General features: G+C 39.8%; 2 protein-coding genes across 3 annotated transcripts; one reads left to right on the top strand and one right to left on the bottom strand.

Annotated features, from left to right (window-relative positions):
- Nucleotides 1-1,130: 1,130 nt before the first annotated feature.
- Nucleotides 1,131-8,738, bottom strand: LOC117301196 (zinc finger protein 226-like). 2 transcript variants are annotated; one of them, XM_033785101.1, is made up of 4 exons: nt 8,631-8,738; nt 4,677-6,354; nt 3,899-4,021; nt 1,131-2,568 (listed from the first exon to the last, which is right to left on the bottom strand). In XM_033785101.1, the coding sequence occupies exons 2-3, from the start codon at nt 6,077-6,079 to the stop codon at nt 3,913-3,915; spliced, it is 1,512 nt and encodes a 503-aa protein (XP_033640992.1). In that variant the 5' UTR covers nt 6,080-6,354; nt 8,631-8,738; the 3' UTR covers nt 1,131-2,568; nt 3,899-3,912. The 2 variants fall into 2 exon arrangements, with proteins under 2 accessions (XP_033640992.1, XP_033640993.1); XM_033785102.1 differs by lacking the exon at nt 3,899-4,021.
- Nucleotides 8,739-9,189: 451 nt separating this feature from the next.
- Nucleotides 9,190-14,699, top strand: LOC117300631 (proteasome inhibitor PI31 subunit-like). The gene is made up of 6 exons (XM_033784312.1): nt 9,190-9,338; nt 11,010-11,159; nt 11,862-11,944; nt 12,304-12,507; nt 13,188-13,337; nt 14,013-14,699. The coding sequence occupies exons 1-6, from the start codon at nt 9,195-9,197 to the stop codon at nt 14,161-14,163; spliced, it is 882 nt and encodes a 293-aa protein (XP_033640203.1). The 5' UTR covers nt 9,190-9,194; the 3' UTR covers nt 14,164-14,699.
- Nucleotides 14,700-15,914: the final 1,215 nt, after the last annotated feature.

The raw sequence follows: 15,914 nt of genomic DNA on the forward strand, positions 1-15,914 counted from the left end.
GTTTTTGAGACTGTAACCAATAACAGTTTTGGTCAATGGCCAGTGATCAACCTATAGACGATGTGACCTCTGACGTCACACCCCAAAAACCATAACATGATTCACGCGCATACCACCGGGCAAAACCTTTGTGTTTTGGCAGCCAGCTAGAAAGTGTTTGCAATCTTACCATGACTACGTGTCTTTTTGCCCGGCGAATCATGACGTGTACAGTGTTTTGTCAACAGAGGGCGGTTTGAATGTAAACATAGCTCACATCGTCTGTTACAACAAGTTCAACGGAAATGGTTATAGACCCCTTTCAAGTGACGGTGTGGGCTACAATAATTTATCATTGTTCACCATAAAATTTAATTAATAACGTTTGAAAATAAAATGAAAGAAACACAATTGTACATGTACATTGGTAACTAATTTGATGACTGAGTTTTAAAAACTTTAGTGCATATTTACAAGCAGCACAAGTTGTAAATCTATAATTACAACTTAGGACTAAAACACTATACATGGCATTCTTACTAAAATGTATGTCCTACTAAGGACAAAGAGGATTAAGTAAAGTGGGAGCATAGAGTTATATATAAGAACTAGAGGGCGCACTGGCCTATATACGCGACCTGGCATGCGCGCAGGCGGCCATTTTCTAAGTTGACAAAACAGGCACTGCTTAGAGTGTGTTTGTGCAAACCATTTTGTAAGTTGAAAAAACAGCATCGCCTAGCGTTCAATAAACATTAACTCCAACAGATGTTTCATATTCAACGCGCATACAGAATGGCGTGCACGTGTCTCCTTGCGGTCCCGTCGCGTTTGTGCAAGTACATAAGCACCACCAATGCGCCCTCTAGTTCTCATATATAACTCTATGAGTGTGAGACTTTAGAGATGCAGGCGGCAGCAGACATATATGTAACCATCCTTTTTTTGCGATTATGTCCAGGCCCTAATTTCATAGAGCTGCTAAGCACAAAAATTTGCTTAGCATGACATTTTTGCATTGATAAAAACAGGATTACCAATCAAATTTCCATGTGATTTTCAGGATTTAAGCAAACAATAGCTGAATGCCAGTAACAAGCAATGTGCAACAAATGAAAATTTGGTTGGAAATCCTATTTTAATCAAGGAAGAAATTTCATGCTAAGCAAATTTTTGTGCTTAGCAGCTCTATGAAATTGGGCACAGAACAAGCCCAATGTACATATGTCACTAGTTAATTATTGGTCCTTGTTCGACCTTGCTCCAAGATTTATAGTTGTGATGAAGTCAACAGGGGAGTTTAAAGGCATACATTACCAATTTGATTTTTCAAGTCTATTCAGCAAAGGTTTGTACACCGCATACTAAATATAGAAAGGTACATGCAGTACATGTACATGTAAAGTACCACAAATGCATCACTAAACAACAATTACAGTTGAGCTATCAAACAACAAATTATATGATCGAACATTCTCAAAAAAGTTTCCCCTTAAAATGTATAGACTATAGGTAGTACCATACATCCCTCTGATTGTAGACTGGCATGGTTTATGACAACGAGTTTTCCACTCAAGCTTGTGGAATAATGAAAAGTGAGTTTTCCACTCAAGCTTGTGGAATAATGAATAGTACATGTACATACATATAAATGTACAGTATGTAACTGTACGTAGTTTACACATAAAACTGCTATTTGTTTTTATCATACTGCCCTACGAAGCTTCAATAAGATTATGTAATGTAAAGGATAGTGTAAAAATGTACAGTTTTAAGAACACTTTAAGAAAATTACACAAGAATGATGGTTAAGTAGGCCTACAAACAAATTGTTTCATTAATACTCAACACAGCACACTCACTAAAAACTTATAACAAAAAAAAAGATGAAATGCACTTGTATTTACAGCATGTCGTTGCCAACTGCCTTGCAGAAGGACGTAAACAAAGGACTCCATATAACAATCTTCTTCACCTTACCAATCCAATTGCCAGGGAAAAACCCAGGTAATTCCTCGGTATGAACACTCGGTATACTATAAAACTAACGCCAGTGTTACCTTGCTTACATGTAGCTCTTTATTCTTGTGTTCATACACTACCCTGATGACTTGTGCCTAACTGTCTCTATCAAGCATAGTGTGAGGCTGTGTCTGAATCAGCGACTTCGGCTACAGCTATGAATAAATCAGCACGTCTGCCAGTGTTGTAGAATAGGCAAATGCGCGCAATCTAGCCATAGCTGTAGCTGCAGTCGATGTTTCAGGCACTGCCTTAGACCAGCGTCGGTCTCGGTGGATGATATCAAGGTCAAGTTGGGATAAAGAAGGGCATCAGACTCTACTCTAGTGACGGACTCTTCTCCAAAGATATCATTATGCCTGGGAGCTCGGCAGAATTAGCAATTCATGGGTGACCATGCCAACCAACTGTTCTTCATGGTGTAAATGTGCTTTTTAACAACATACCTTCTTGCTGTCCCTCCCTAATCCATCCAATGCGACACAAATATCAAACTGTCACCTTTTACATGCTGGAGGATCAGCCAAGGCTGGCAGAATGTGGACGAGTGCTCATTTGTTGAGCTCACTGCAAAATTTTAGAAGATGATTCTGTATTAGCCTAGGAGGTGAGAAATAAATCACTGCTTTGGTTTGTTAATAATAGACTTGTGGACAATGTTTTCTGCAGTGATAGCGTCTCTTCGGTGACTCTCGCGATACTGTCTGGGCCCAATTTCAACGAGCTTCTAAAGCAGAAAATATTGCTAACAATGTAACAACTGTCTGCTAAGCAGAAAAAGGAACACAGGGTTATTTGAACATAGGGTTGTTGGACGATAGGGTTATTGGAACATAGGGTTATTGAATCATAGGGTTATTTGATCATAGGGTTATTTGAACATAGGGTTGTTGGAACATAGGGTCATTGGAACATACATGTAGGGTTGTTGAAACATAGGGTTGCTGGAACATAGGGTTGCTGGAACATAGGGTTGCTGGAACATCGGTTGCTGGAACATAGGATTATTGGAACATAGGATTATTGGAACATAGGATTATTGGAATATAGGGTTGTTGGAACATAGGGTTGCTGGAACATAGGGTTGCTGGAACATAGGGTTGCTGGAACATAGGGTTGCTGGAACATAGGGTTGCTTGAACATAGGATTATTGGAACATAGGATTATTGGAATATAGGGTTGTTGGAACATAGGGTTGCTGGAACATAGGGTTGCTGGAACATAGGGTTGCTGGAACATAGGGTTGCTGGAACATAGGGTTGCTGGAACATAGGGTTGCTGGAACATAGGGTTGCTGGAACATAGGGTTGCTTGAACATAGGATTATTGGAACATATGATTATTGGAACATAGGATTATTGGAATATAGGGTTGTTGGAACATAGGGTTGCTGGAACATAGGGTTGCTGGAACATAGGGTTGCTGGAACATAGGGTTGCTGGAACATAGGATTATTGGAACACAGGCTTTTGGAACATAGGGTTGTTGAAACATAGGGTTGCAGGAACATAAGGTTGCTGGAAAATAGGGTTGCTGGAACATAGGGTTGCTGGAACATAGGATTATTGGAACATAGGATTATTGGAATATAGGGTTGTTGGAACATAGGGTTGCTGGAACATAGGGTTGCTGGAACATAGGGTTTTTGAAACATAGGGTTAGTGGAACATAGGGTTAGTGGAACATAGGGTTATTGGAACATAGGGTTAGTGGAACATAGGGTTATTGGAACGTAGGGCATTTGGAACATATAGTGATTGGAACATAGGGGTGTTGTTGGAACAAAGGGTTGTTAGAACATAGGAGTAGGGTTGTTAGACAGGGTTGTTGGAACATCAGAACATTTGAAATAAAGGGTTGTTGGAACAAAGGGATGTCGGAATATAAAGCAGGCACCTTGCAGGACAAAGCTACATGAAGATCGGATTGGACGCCAGACTTGCAACAAACTCTACCAGGCTGTGAACTTCGCTCTCCGATTGAACGGGCACAGCAGTTTCCTTCTGGTAAGGGACGCCTCTATGAGGAAAATATACATTTTTTATTGGAAATTAGCAAAGGGCACCACAACAAAAGCACATGGATGGCACCACGGCAATTGTGGTGTCGTAGCAGGCCTGTATCATGTATGCTTTGCTTGAAAGGACAAGGGCACTAAGGTACAAAATGTATTTTCTCCTTTGTAGAGGGCACCCTATTGTACATGTATGATAGCATGAGGTGATTTCTACTGAAGCATTTCAAGGGCACCAAGGCAATGAGTAGGGGCAATCATGGAGACAATCGCCTTCTTTGCCTCTGTCATGTCTGTTGAAGTATCAGGCCTACCGTGATTAATATTTAGAGGCCTGGGCCCAAACTCATAGCGTTACTTAATGCCCGATTTCGAGCTTACTGTGCGATTTTTTATTTCATAGTGCTGGTAACCGTAAGCCCACAAAAAGGCAAACTAACCTTCCGGTGCTTACCGCTCTTACTTACTGCACGAACATAAAGACGTCACAATGCAAATCCATGGTTAACGCGCAATATGGCCACCCAATTTTTCTGCTCACCTGTGAAATACGCTTGCACCTTAGCAAATTTTTCTGCTACAGTAAGCACGTAAATTTGCTAATGTTAAGCAGCGCTATGAAATTGGGTCCAGCTCTAGGCTACAAGGTGTAATATTTACCTGCCACCCACATGTACTCGCTCTTTGTGAATCTTGAGGTTCCATCTTATGGAGAAAGCTTTACCGCACGTCTCACAAGAAAACGGTCTCTCGTTGGTGTGGATCCTCTGATGCCTCTTCATCGTGCCTCGTAGACCACAAGAGTATCCGCAAACGTCACACACGTGGGGCTTGTCCTTCGTAGGCGTCTTGGGACCGTCGATTTCTTCCTGGCCTTGCTCCTCCAAACCCTCAAACCCGACCTCATCAGCATGAATCTTTTTGTGGCAGTCTAGATAGTGTTGGCGGTAGAAGCTCCTCCCACACGCGTCACAAACGAATGACGCTTTTTCAATGTGGCGGCGCTTTTGTGGACTCCCTCTATGGGAATGCGAATTTTGAAGGTTGAGTTCTGCCTGGGTTTCCGCTGGATGAACTCGAGATTGGTGCTTGACCAGGTTGCCTTTACATGCAAATGTTTTAGCGCAGAATTTACAGGTGAACGGTTTCTCTTTTGTGTGGGTGCGCTGATGTCGTGTGAGATGTCCGATTCTTTTACAGGCGAATCCACAGATGGTACAAATGAATGGGTAGTTGTGAGTCTTTTGATGCGCAGCGAGATGGATCTGGTTCAGGCATTCTTTCTGGCAAATGTTACAAACAAATTGTTCCTTTTCAGTATGAACTTTGTGATGAGTTATCAGAGAATATTTGTGAAGGAATGAGACTCCGCAGATGGTGCACACAAACGGGTATTCATGGGTTTGAACAACAGTCTCCTGTGGTTTGACATCTTCAGCTTTGACGAAGAAGTTATCCTCGATCCCGGATGAAAATCCGCCTTGGTCCGTGTGATGGAAATTTTTGTGCACCATTAGGTAGTTGCTGAGACTAAAACCTTTGCCGCATATTTCACAAATGAATGGTTTTTCTTCCGAATGACTGCGTTGGTGTTTGACGAAATTGCCTTTACAAGAGAAGGCTTTCCCGCACTCGCAGGTGAACGGTTTCTCCTTAGTGTGACGTCTCTGATGGCGTTCAAGATGGGCTCTTCGGGTGCAGGCGTAGTTACAGATATTACAAATAAACGGCTTCACTTTCGGTGTGACATGGCACTGTTGATGTGCCTTCAGGTGATGCTTGCTCAGACAAACTTTGTCGCACATGGTACACGCATAGGGTTGGCTTTTGTCATGAAGCCGTTTATGTTTTGACAGATGCCCTCTACGATTGCAAATAAAACCACAAATATCGCAAACATAAGTCTTCCGCTTAGGGACATGCACAATATGAGTTTTCTGATGTTCCAAGAGATGAATGTGGCTAATGCAATGTTTATCGCAGATTTCACAGATAACTGTAGATTCTTCAAAGTCCAGCTGGCCGATTTCCAAAACTTGACCGACACACTCGATTTCATTCATGGTGAATGGATTTGTAAGTCTCAGAGTAAGATGTTGATAAAAAATTACATTTAAGCCTTTAAGAAAGTCATCAGGCTAGTAACTATTGTTGCATTTATATTACTGGTCCTTATGGTAGGTAAGCAGCTTGAAACAGCTAGTTCTCTTTTCCTAAAAAGTTACAGCGATTTGCAGCGAAGTTGTTCAGTGCATCAGAGACCAACTGTCTTTGTAGGTCAAGGAAACTCAACTTCTACGGAACTGTTCCGCCCTTATGGTTGCAGTTCAAATGGAATCTGAAAAAGACAAAAATACTATCAATATGAGAGGCATTGCATGTTGAGGTATCAATATATATCTGGTTTGCGGTAACATCAAATGTGTGTATCTACTCCCAGAACTATCATACTTCTAGTGTATCTACTTGCAAGGGGCTGATTTCACTAACGCGTTTTGGTCATCGCAAACGCCAAAATCGATCGCTAAATCCAAAATCCAACACAACTTAGCGATGGATTTTGGAAAATGATTTTACTATAACTTTGCGATGAGTTTGCGATGAGTATACTCATCGCAAAGATTGATTTAGCGATGACAATCTTGCGATGGTCGTTAGTAATTATTATTATATTACATTGGGCCATTTTGTGCTTAGTTATTGGCGGTGTACGACTTATACACATGTACTTTGTGCATGAATTAGAGTAAATGGCGCTACACATTTACTCTTCACGGTCTTTTACTGGGAGACTCAGATAGCCGTTGACAATCATCAGCGATGCAACTCGGTAAAAAGGAGATCCTATCTCAGGTTTTATTATTTAAACCATCATTTTTGTTACTAAAGTGTGTAATGTGGACCCAGGCAAATTAACATTGCGGCCAATAATTGTCCTTTCTGATTTAATATCATGCATATTACCAACTTTCGGTGACAACACTTTTGACAATATTAATTGCCTATTTCAGACATTTAGAAATGAATAATGTCATTTCCCTTTTGACGTTCGTACAATGTGCCAGAGGGAAGCTTAGTAAAAAATATATGAGACAGAATTTGCAGATGTCAGAAACAAAAACCGTCATTCTCATAATAAATTGTACAAGGTGTCAAATTGTTATCAATCTCAACGTTACAACAGATTTACATCAATTGTTAATTAAAATCTAAAACTTTACTTGGGGCCCATCTTTAGGCCTAAAACGAAACAAGTTAAATTTTATTAAATGTAAACCCTTTTAAAATGAATGCCTAGCCTAGAATTTAAACATCTCCACAAATTGTTGTTATTTTGTATGCATCAGCATGATTTTTATTTTATTTAAACCACTGCACTTCATAATACATGTAAATGCATTCATTCAGGTGACAGGTTAATTCCCTCTAGGAGTACTTGCCATTTGCCAAAGCCACCTAAAAAAGCTAATGGCAATGCCCTCAATATTTCTCGAAAACTTTCTGTATCTTCAGTCCAGCAACCACTTTACCACTCATTTTTACAATAAAGGAACAGTATCATGTGAGTAAATCAGAATGAGATTTTATTTAATGACGAATGAAAAAGTGGTGGCAGGACGCGGGAAGTTTTCAATTTTTCTTTCTTAACAAAATATGATGGCTTTGGAATTGATTGATTGAATTGTTGGCTCGAATTGTTGCCCTGCATTCCTACAATTGATCTCGTTTACTTTTTTTTGCAAAGAAATACTAGCCCATCTCCCCTAGCCCTATTAAAGCCATTTATATATATACGCTTTCGGTACAGAAAAACAAATAAAAGTTCACAGATTTACAAATAATTTATAGGGTTTACAGATGGTGAAAGACTTCTCTTCAAAAATTATTCCATGAAATGCTTTACTTTTTGAGAAAACATTAAAACAGTTATCAATTCGCGATATCGAGAATTACAGATTTATTTTATTTTTAAACACATGTCATTACATGGCGAAACGTGCGGAAATAAGGGTGGGTTTTCCCGTTAGTTTCTCCAGACTCCGATGACCGATTGAGCATAAATTTTCACAGGTTTGTTATTTTATATTATTATAAGTCGTGATACACGAAGTGTGGGCCTTTGGACAATACTGTTTACCGAAAGTGTGCAATGGCTTTAATTATTGACATATTTTTAATTGAATTCTAATTCTAATTCTAATTGATTTTTAATTAGGCCTATAATATAATTATTACATTATTATACTAACTAGGCCTAACTTAATTTTAATAAATAATAAAAAAATAATAGTTGTAAGTTCAACCGACAGTGATTTAACATTTTGTTATCTTTGTGATTAGTCTTATGTTTTTCTCCAACTTCTAGTTCTACTTATCCCAAAATCATACCAGTTTCATCATCGAGTGTTACAGACCTCGAATTTGCATATAATTTGCTATTTTTGCCATATTTTACACTCAGCCCTTCAGCGCGCGCTGCGCGCCATAATAAAAACAATTGAAATTGAATGAGCAATGAGCAATGGCGTCCCATGTTTGCAAAACACCGACAATAGAAAATAGCTTATAAAATTAATTAACTGTTAGCGAATGAATCCTACAAGTTGTACTTACGATGTACAATTGCTTCGGAAGAGTTGAGCCAATGAAAATTCTCAAATTCTTTGAGCAGCATGAATCTTCCAACAAAATAAAACGTCTTCAAAAAAATGCACCATACTGTCTGTGCAGTTTATTTGCACAAAATGTGTGTACAGGAATGAATTTCGTTCGCACCATTGCCGTAAATAACACGTTCGTCAACAACCGTCAATACACGTAGTGTATGTTTAGTGGCGGGTACAATGTATGTTTAACCATGGGTCCTTCCTCCATGGTTTAACACAGACACATAGGTTCTTTATGCCTGTGGGCGGGTGAGTGACCAATTTCATAAAGCAAATTTCTTCACTAAGCAAATTTGGAGTCAGGCACCAGCTACAACAATAACACACTTTTTAAAGTTTGTCTGGTAACCTCTTCCTGCTAAGCAATACTATTCTGTGTTAGTTTGTGTGCTTACTGCCTTGGGTGCCAAGTGCAAGTCTGAAGATTGTGACGGTTATTAGCGGTTCTTGACCCAAATTCTGAAATGTTATGCAGCCTCTCTTTTATTTTCAGTCGATCGCTCAAACCAACATGGCGGCCTCCGGCAGCCCTGGAATGGAGCTTCTTTACGCTAGTGTAAAAGACCAAATCCGATCTCAGTATGATGCTCTCGTCTGTTGTTTACACTGGAATATGGTTCACAGTGGGTTTAAGTGTGTTGGAACAGAAGAATCGGTGAGCTGCTGTACTTAAGAAAGCGAACAGAATGTGTGGTTACACTGCTGATGAGACAGGCAACTGCACTGGCGCGGCAACAAGGGGGGCGGGCCGGGGCTGGGCGGGGGGGGGAGGCGTTGTTGCAACTGCTGGTGCCCCACTAATTTTTTACTATACATGATGAATGATTCGCATGATGTATGTACTTTAAAAAAAACTAATCCCAGTTCATACTTCCTTCCTTCGTTGCGATCGTATTCGTAACCCTCCACCATACGACGACCACAAGGCCAGAGGGTTATGAATACGTCTTCTCTCGAGCGACAAATGACAATCAACACGTACAATTTCGACAGCCAGTGACAGTCACCAGATTTGCCCCATTTTTACCACTTTCAAAAATCATGACACAAATTCTAACAAGTTGAAGGGTACGAGCTTGATCCTCAATGTCTATCCTTTCAAATTCATTACCCTCAAAACACCATTGAGGAAATATTTTGAAGAAGGACAAAAACTTACCGAAAATGGTCACAAATTTCCGAAGTTGAGTTTTGAACCGGTGCGGGCAGAGCTACGGCTCTGAGTGACGTGTGCCTGATGGCAGCATGCACTGTGAGTGTACACATGTAGTATCCATTATTGTGTCATGAAGCAAAGTCGTGATCAATGCACTGTGTTTGTCGGACAACTCGCCGGTTGAGACAACTCGACCGTTCCGACCACTCAACGGACGTTTTTTTGAACTGTCAGGCAATTCGACTTCAGCAATGATATGTTTTGAGCGATTCCAATTGATTGGCAGGCTTAGTAAATGTAAATTCAGTTAAATAAAATAAAAGTAAATCGTTTAATTATCATAGGGATTTCCCCGGGTCAAGCCATAAGTTTCCTTTTTTTTACTAAAATAACTACGGCGCCTTCTGATTCACCGAAATGGAGGTTGACTGTAAACCGTTGACTTGTCTTGACCAACCCGTCGTGTTGTCTAAAAGTCTGGTCATCGTGTGAAACGTCGAGTTGTCCAAATGGTCGAGTTGTCCAAATTGTCGAGCCTATTTTTCATGTGTTTCTTAGTTTCCAGGCAGAGTAGGCCCTAAACACTACAGCAAAGAAATGTGTCAAGCAGTAGTTTCTGCTTATATTGGTTTATTAACGCCTTATGTATTGCATTTAGGCCCTGACTGCTGAATTCTGATCACCATTCTCTGCTTGTCATGCTTTTGTGCAACTGCAAGTGCAAAATTTCTGTGCTTGTAGATGTAGTGCAGGAGGAGTTGCCTGCCTTCAAAAGTAAATGTCTCACCACTACTTAGTTTAGTTGAGATCACTGAGCTAGCCAGTTGGCTAGAGGCAGTTTTAATCCTAAGCAATAGCAGCGGGAACCGCAACGATAAAACAGATGGTTTTCCCCTCAATGCAAATGTGACAATTACTTAAATACAAATTTGCTGCAAAATTTAGATGCTGGCATGCTGTATCAGTGATACTGAACAGCATGACAGATTTTTATTTAATAGACTGAAAGTCAGCATTTTACCAAAAAAACAGAAGACTGCCGTACAACATGAGTTTGTTGTTCCGATGCTACAACCACTGGCCTTGGTCGGGTCTGTCACAGTGTTAATATTTTCGAGCCCTTTTCAATTTTTTTTTTTATAATGAAGTTTAATTCATTTTTGTTTGCAGCCCACTGGACAGAAGAGTGAACTTCTTCCAGATGGTTGGTGTGAGGGGACCAGTGACTCCTATGCATTGAGGTATCAGCCTACTGAGGGTGAAGATGGTTACCTGCTAAAGGTGGTCAGGATTGATGATACACTACTGGTTCATGTTCTGGTAAAATAATTTAATTTTGTAAAAATAATTCAATTTGTATAGTATTTCTGTTAAGTGTAGAAAACTGTTTGTGACAAATAAGAAGTTTCCCATTTATTTTGGGTGCGTTTGATTAGCTTCCCTGTGTCAACCCCGCGGTGCTCATTCGGGTGAGCCAGTGACAAGAGCTAAGGGAACGATCACACTCGCCCTCTCGTGGTGATGCATGCACCTCGAGGCAGTCCCAAGTGACCTGCAGCCGATTTCACGAAACGCTAGGATTAATCCTAACTCGAGTTAGGACGAGCAACCCGTCCTAACTTAGGAAGGGTTCAATGCGTCCTACGTATTTGGATATGGAACTGAACCCGTCCTAAGTCCTAAAATGATTCCTAAGTTAGGAAGAGTTTGGTGAAATCGACGGCAGGTCCACAAGCAGGGCACTTGGGGCTGACCTCGGGTGAGCCCCTGGAATTACATCAAAGCTATCCGAACATACCTGGGGCAGACCGGGGTCGACCCGGGGGAGCTAATCATACACACCCATATGTTTACCACACCATGCAAAGCGTAAAATATCACTTACAAGTAAATTTTGGAATTTGTAATGGAAGATTCTAAGATGTAGTTGGAAGTAGACACGTACACATATAGCACAGTGGAACTTTTCCACTGTAAGTAAATTCCAATAACCCATATTATAATGTTAAATTTCTTGGATAGAGAGAACGAGATGAGAAGCTATCAGATCTATCTTTGGAGACCTCAGACTACGTGAACGTGGACCATCTTGGAAACTTTCACAGGTAATTGTTGTCTGGGAAGTTACAAACTCTGTGAAAAAGCAAGTCAGAAAGACTGTGTCGCTTAAAGTTTGTGTACACGAGGTATCCCTGATGGTATTTTTCTTTGTTTACAACAACAAAAGTGATATAGTTCGCAAGATTCCATCTTTGATACAGGCCTTATGCTTCCTCTTTAGAGGAGGCAAGGGAACCAATGCATTTTCTTCTAGGTAAAGGGCACCTCTAAGGGCGGGACTCTTTAAGGGGCAACAGAGGCAATTGCTTTCATTGCCTTCGTGAAGTATCAGGCCTGTTGAATTAGGAATTAGTTTCTCTTTGAAAATTAAAATGTTTAATTTTTCAATCTTTTTATGCCCAAGGATGTTTCAAAACCTAAACAAGCTTCAGCAACAATTCAAAACGGACCTGACAGACAAACTAAAAGACGTCCCTTCATCAAGTACATCGTCTGGACGAACCCTAAGAGACACGAGGCAGCAGGAAAACCCAAGGGGTAGGGAGGAAGGCATAGATCCCCTCAGAATGCCCAGCAGACAGCCTTACAGAGATACACGACCAGAGTGGTATGTAAAATAAATCTATCTTTACACAACAGAACAAGGGTCCCTACACATTTTTCTTTGATTCACTGTAAAATTATCGGGATAAAGAACAAACTTTTGGTTTTACCCTAACACCGATGTTGTTAAAGTACTGTACACTTTCTTGAGCCCTCTGGATTCTGTTAACAGGACTCTGGGGAAAGTACAGAGGTACGTCAGCAGAGCGATTTGTAAATTAAATCTTTCACGCGCACCTACTAGTCACTAGCGACCAGCTTCAGATCTCATCAGAAGAGTGCCTGGCCACAAAATTTTAAGAATGGAAAACAGGACATTTAAGGGTGCTTTTGTGACCCTTTTTTTTTTTTGGAGGGGGGGGGGGGTCCCAATTTGCAAAGAAAATAGTTGATATGAATTTATCAGTTAAATAAATGGTGCATGAAAGGGTTAAAGGGTTTGGGTACTTTGTAGGGCACAAAACACAATGTCTACAGACTTACATTAAACTTATACACGGTTGGAAGATAATTATTACTTGCTGAGATGCTGTAGTTTTCGAGAAATTAGTAAAACAATGGCAATTGCTTTAGGATGTACAACATATTATTTACTAGTATGTATTGATATACAAGTATTATTTATAAATCATGAAAATCTTCAGACTTGACCCGTTTGCACTAAAACTGCCATTCTTTTTCCAGGGGACAACCCGCCAATCCCTTTGTCGTTGGTGAGGGCGACTTGGATCCCTTCAGTGGTGCTCCCCCTGGAATGCTAATGGATCCACGAAGACAAGGTTTTCCAGGAGGGTATGGTGGAGGTCTTGGCATGCCTGGAGGAAGATTACCCAGGTAAGTAAATATGAAACATCTGATGGTATAAAACATTGTGAGAAACGGCTCCCCCTGAAGTAATGTAGTTTACGAGAAAGAAGTAATTTTCCACGAATTTGATTTCGAGACCTCAAGTTTAGAATTTGAGGTCTCGAAATCAAGCATCTGAAAGCACACAACTTCGTGTGACAAGGGTGTTTTTTATTTCATTTATATCTCGTCAGGCCTTGCATCCCCACTGGATTCAATTTTGTCATGCTTCAGAAAAGTTGCAATACTTTAAAATAAAAAGTCCAAATGGGAACACAGCTTAAGTATTTTCCAACATGCATCCTCAAGACTTATCTTAAGGCACTGGACACCATTGGTAATCACACTGTTGGCATAAAAACGAACTTGGTAACTATAAGTGGAGAGCTGTTGATAAGTAATTTTCCAATAAAATAATTAAATTTGATTTTGAGACCTCAGAATTTGATTTTGAGGTCTCGAATTCAACTATCTGAAAGCACACAACTTCGTGACAAGGCAACTTCAACGAAGAATTGAGTTCAAATTTTCACAGATTTGTTATTTTATGCATATGTTGAGATACACCAGGTGAGAAGACTGGTCTTTGACAATTACCAATAGTTTCCAGTGTCTTCAAGATTCTAGTCAATACGTTTTCTGATTTCCTTATTTTCTCTGCAGAGGAGCAGTACCTCCTGGTTCAAGGTTTGATCCGATCGGTCCTCCTGATCCAGACGGAAGGGTTCCCAATCCCAATCCACAAGGAAGATATCGAGGTGAACCTGACCCAGACCATGAACGTCCTCCAGGGTTTGATGATATGTTCATGTAGATCTGTAAATATCTGGAGTCGTTGAATAGAGTAATTTCTGTGCGCATGCCCTAGGTATCTTCTTCTTCCTTTAAATTGCTGCTTCAGAAAATTTGAAGATTACCGCACTTAAAGACCAGGGCCAAATTTCATAGCGCTGCTTAACAATAAGCAAGGGGGTGTGAAGTACACATGGTGACTGCTCTACTATTATCCAACACGGTTACCCCTATTTTCTGTCACCTTTATGTTCTGACAAGACAACCCTATGATCTGAAAAATAAACCTGTGATTTATTAGTTAGGTTGGGGTTGGGGTCGAGGTTAAGAATTGGAAAGTATACATGTACCAAGAATATCAGAACATAGAGATGTGGGAACATAGGGTGTATCCGTATTTTTTAAAGACATTAAAAATGTAAAAATCTTATATTAGTATTATTTTTTGTCAATTCAGAATTGAATGTAAATAATAACTTTTGCCTGTTAAAGCCATTATACACTTTCGGAACAGAAAAAAACCAAAAAAACACAGATTTACAAATAACTTACAGGTTTTGCAGAAGGTAACGGTGAAAGTCTTCTCTTGAAATATTATTCCATGAAATGCTTTACTTTTTGAGAAAACATTAAAACAATTATAAATTCTCGGTATCGCGAATTACGGATTTATTTTAAACACATGTCATGACATGCAAAACATGCGGAAACAAGGGTGGGTTTTCCCGTTATTTTCTCCAGACTCCGATGACCGATTGAGCCAGAATTTTCACAGGTTTGTATTTTATATATAAGTTATGATACACGAAGTGTGGGCCTTGGAGAATACTGTTTACCGTAAGTGTACAATGGCTTTAAAGACAGTGGACACTATTGGTAATTGTCAAAGACCAGTCGTCTCACTTGGTGTATCTCAACATACTTGGTGTATCTCAACATATGCAAAATAACAAACCAGCATATTTTGTTTATTTCAAATTAAATCTGTCTAAAAATGTTTATAAAAATTTATTTAATTTAATCAAATGTTTGAGTTCATATTGGAATAAAAAATTTCTGTCTCAAAAGTGTGTTGTAATTAAAGTTTTATTGTTGTCATGCCTGTTTCTTTTCCTACCCCCCCCCTTCTACCTCAAGTTGCATGCATTACCACCCTAGCAAGAGTATCCCAAATCGATTATAAATCAACTTCAATATTTTCAGACTGATACTTTTGCAATGGGGCGCTTTGGGCTATGAAAAGCTTTACTTTGAAATGAATATTTGGTTGGAAAGTTTGTATAAAATGGAATAATGATTTACATAAACATCCCTTGAATTTGTTGGTTTTTCTGTAATTACATGACGATAAACCAAGCTCCACTTAAAAAAACAAAAAAAAAATCGTGTTTTATTCCACAAAATGGCGGACTGAATGTTGTGTTGGTTGGTATTCAAGAAGAAAATTTGTTATTACAGTTTGGGTTGGAGGAGGAGGATTCAAGAGAGGGCGCTATCAGAAGAAGTTTGTCCATGGAAGAAGGAAATGCATGTAATGAGGGACCGAATATCCGGGGAATATCCTGGAGTAATTGTCGTGACAATAAAATGTTACACTTATCCCTTGTCTTTACGTGCTAATACCATTCCAGGATTCTTGAATATAACGGCCCCCGGTGGCTTTATAGTGCAGTGGACAGGTGTGAACAAAAGAATTTTTGGCATTCCATTTGCGGGTTTGGGCTTCGCGCGCATAGCTAAAATCATTTAACCCGGTTTAGTCTAGTTTAATAG

This window comes from Asterias rubens, chromosome 16 (genome assembly GCF_902459465.1).
Source record: "Asterias rubens chromosome 16, eAstRub1.3, whole genome shotgun sequence".
NCBI classification, from domain to species: Eukaryota; Metazoa; Echinodermata; class Asteroidea; order Forcipulatida; family Asteriidae; genus Asterias; species Asterias rubens.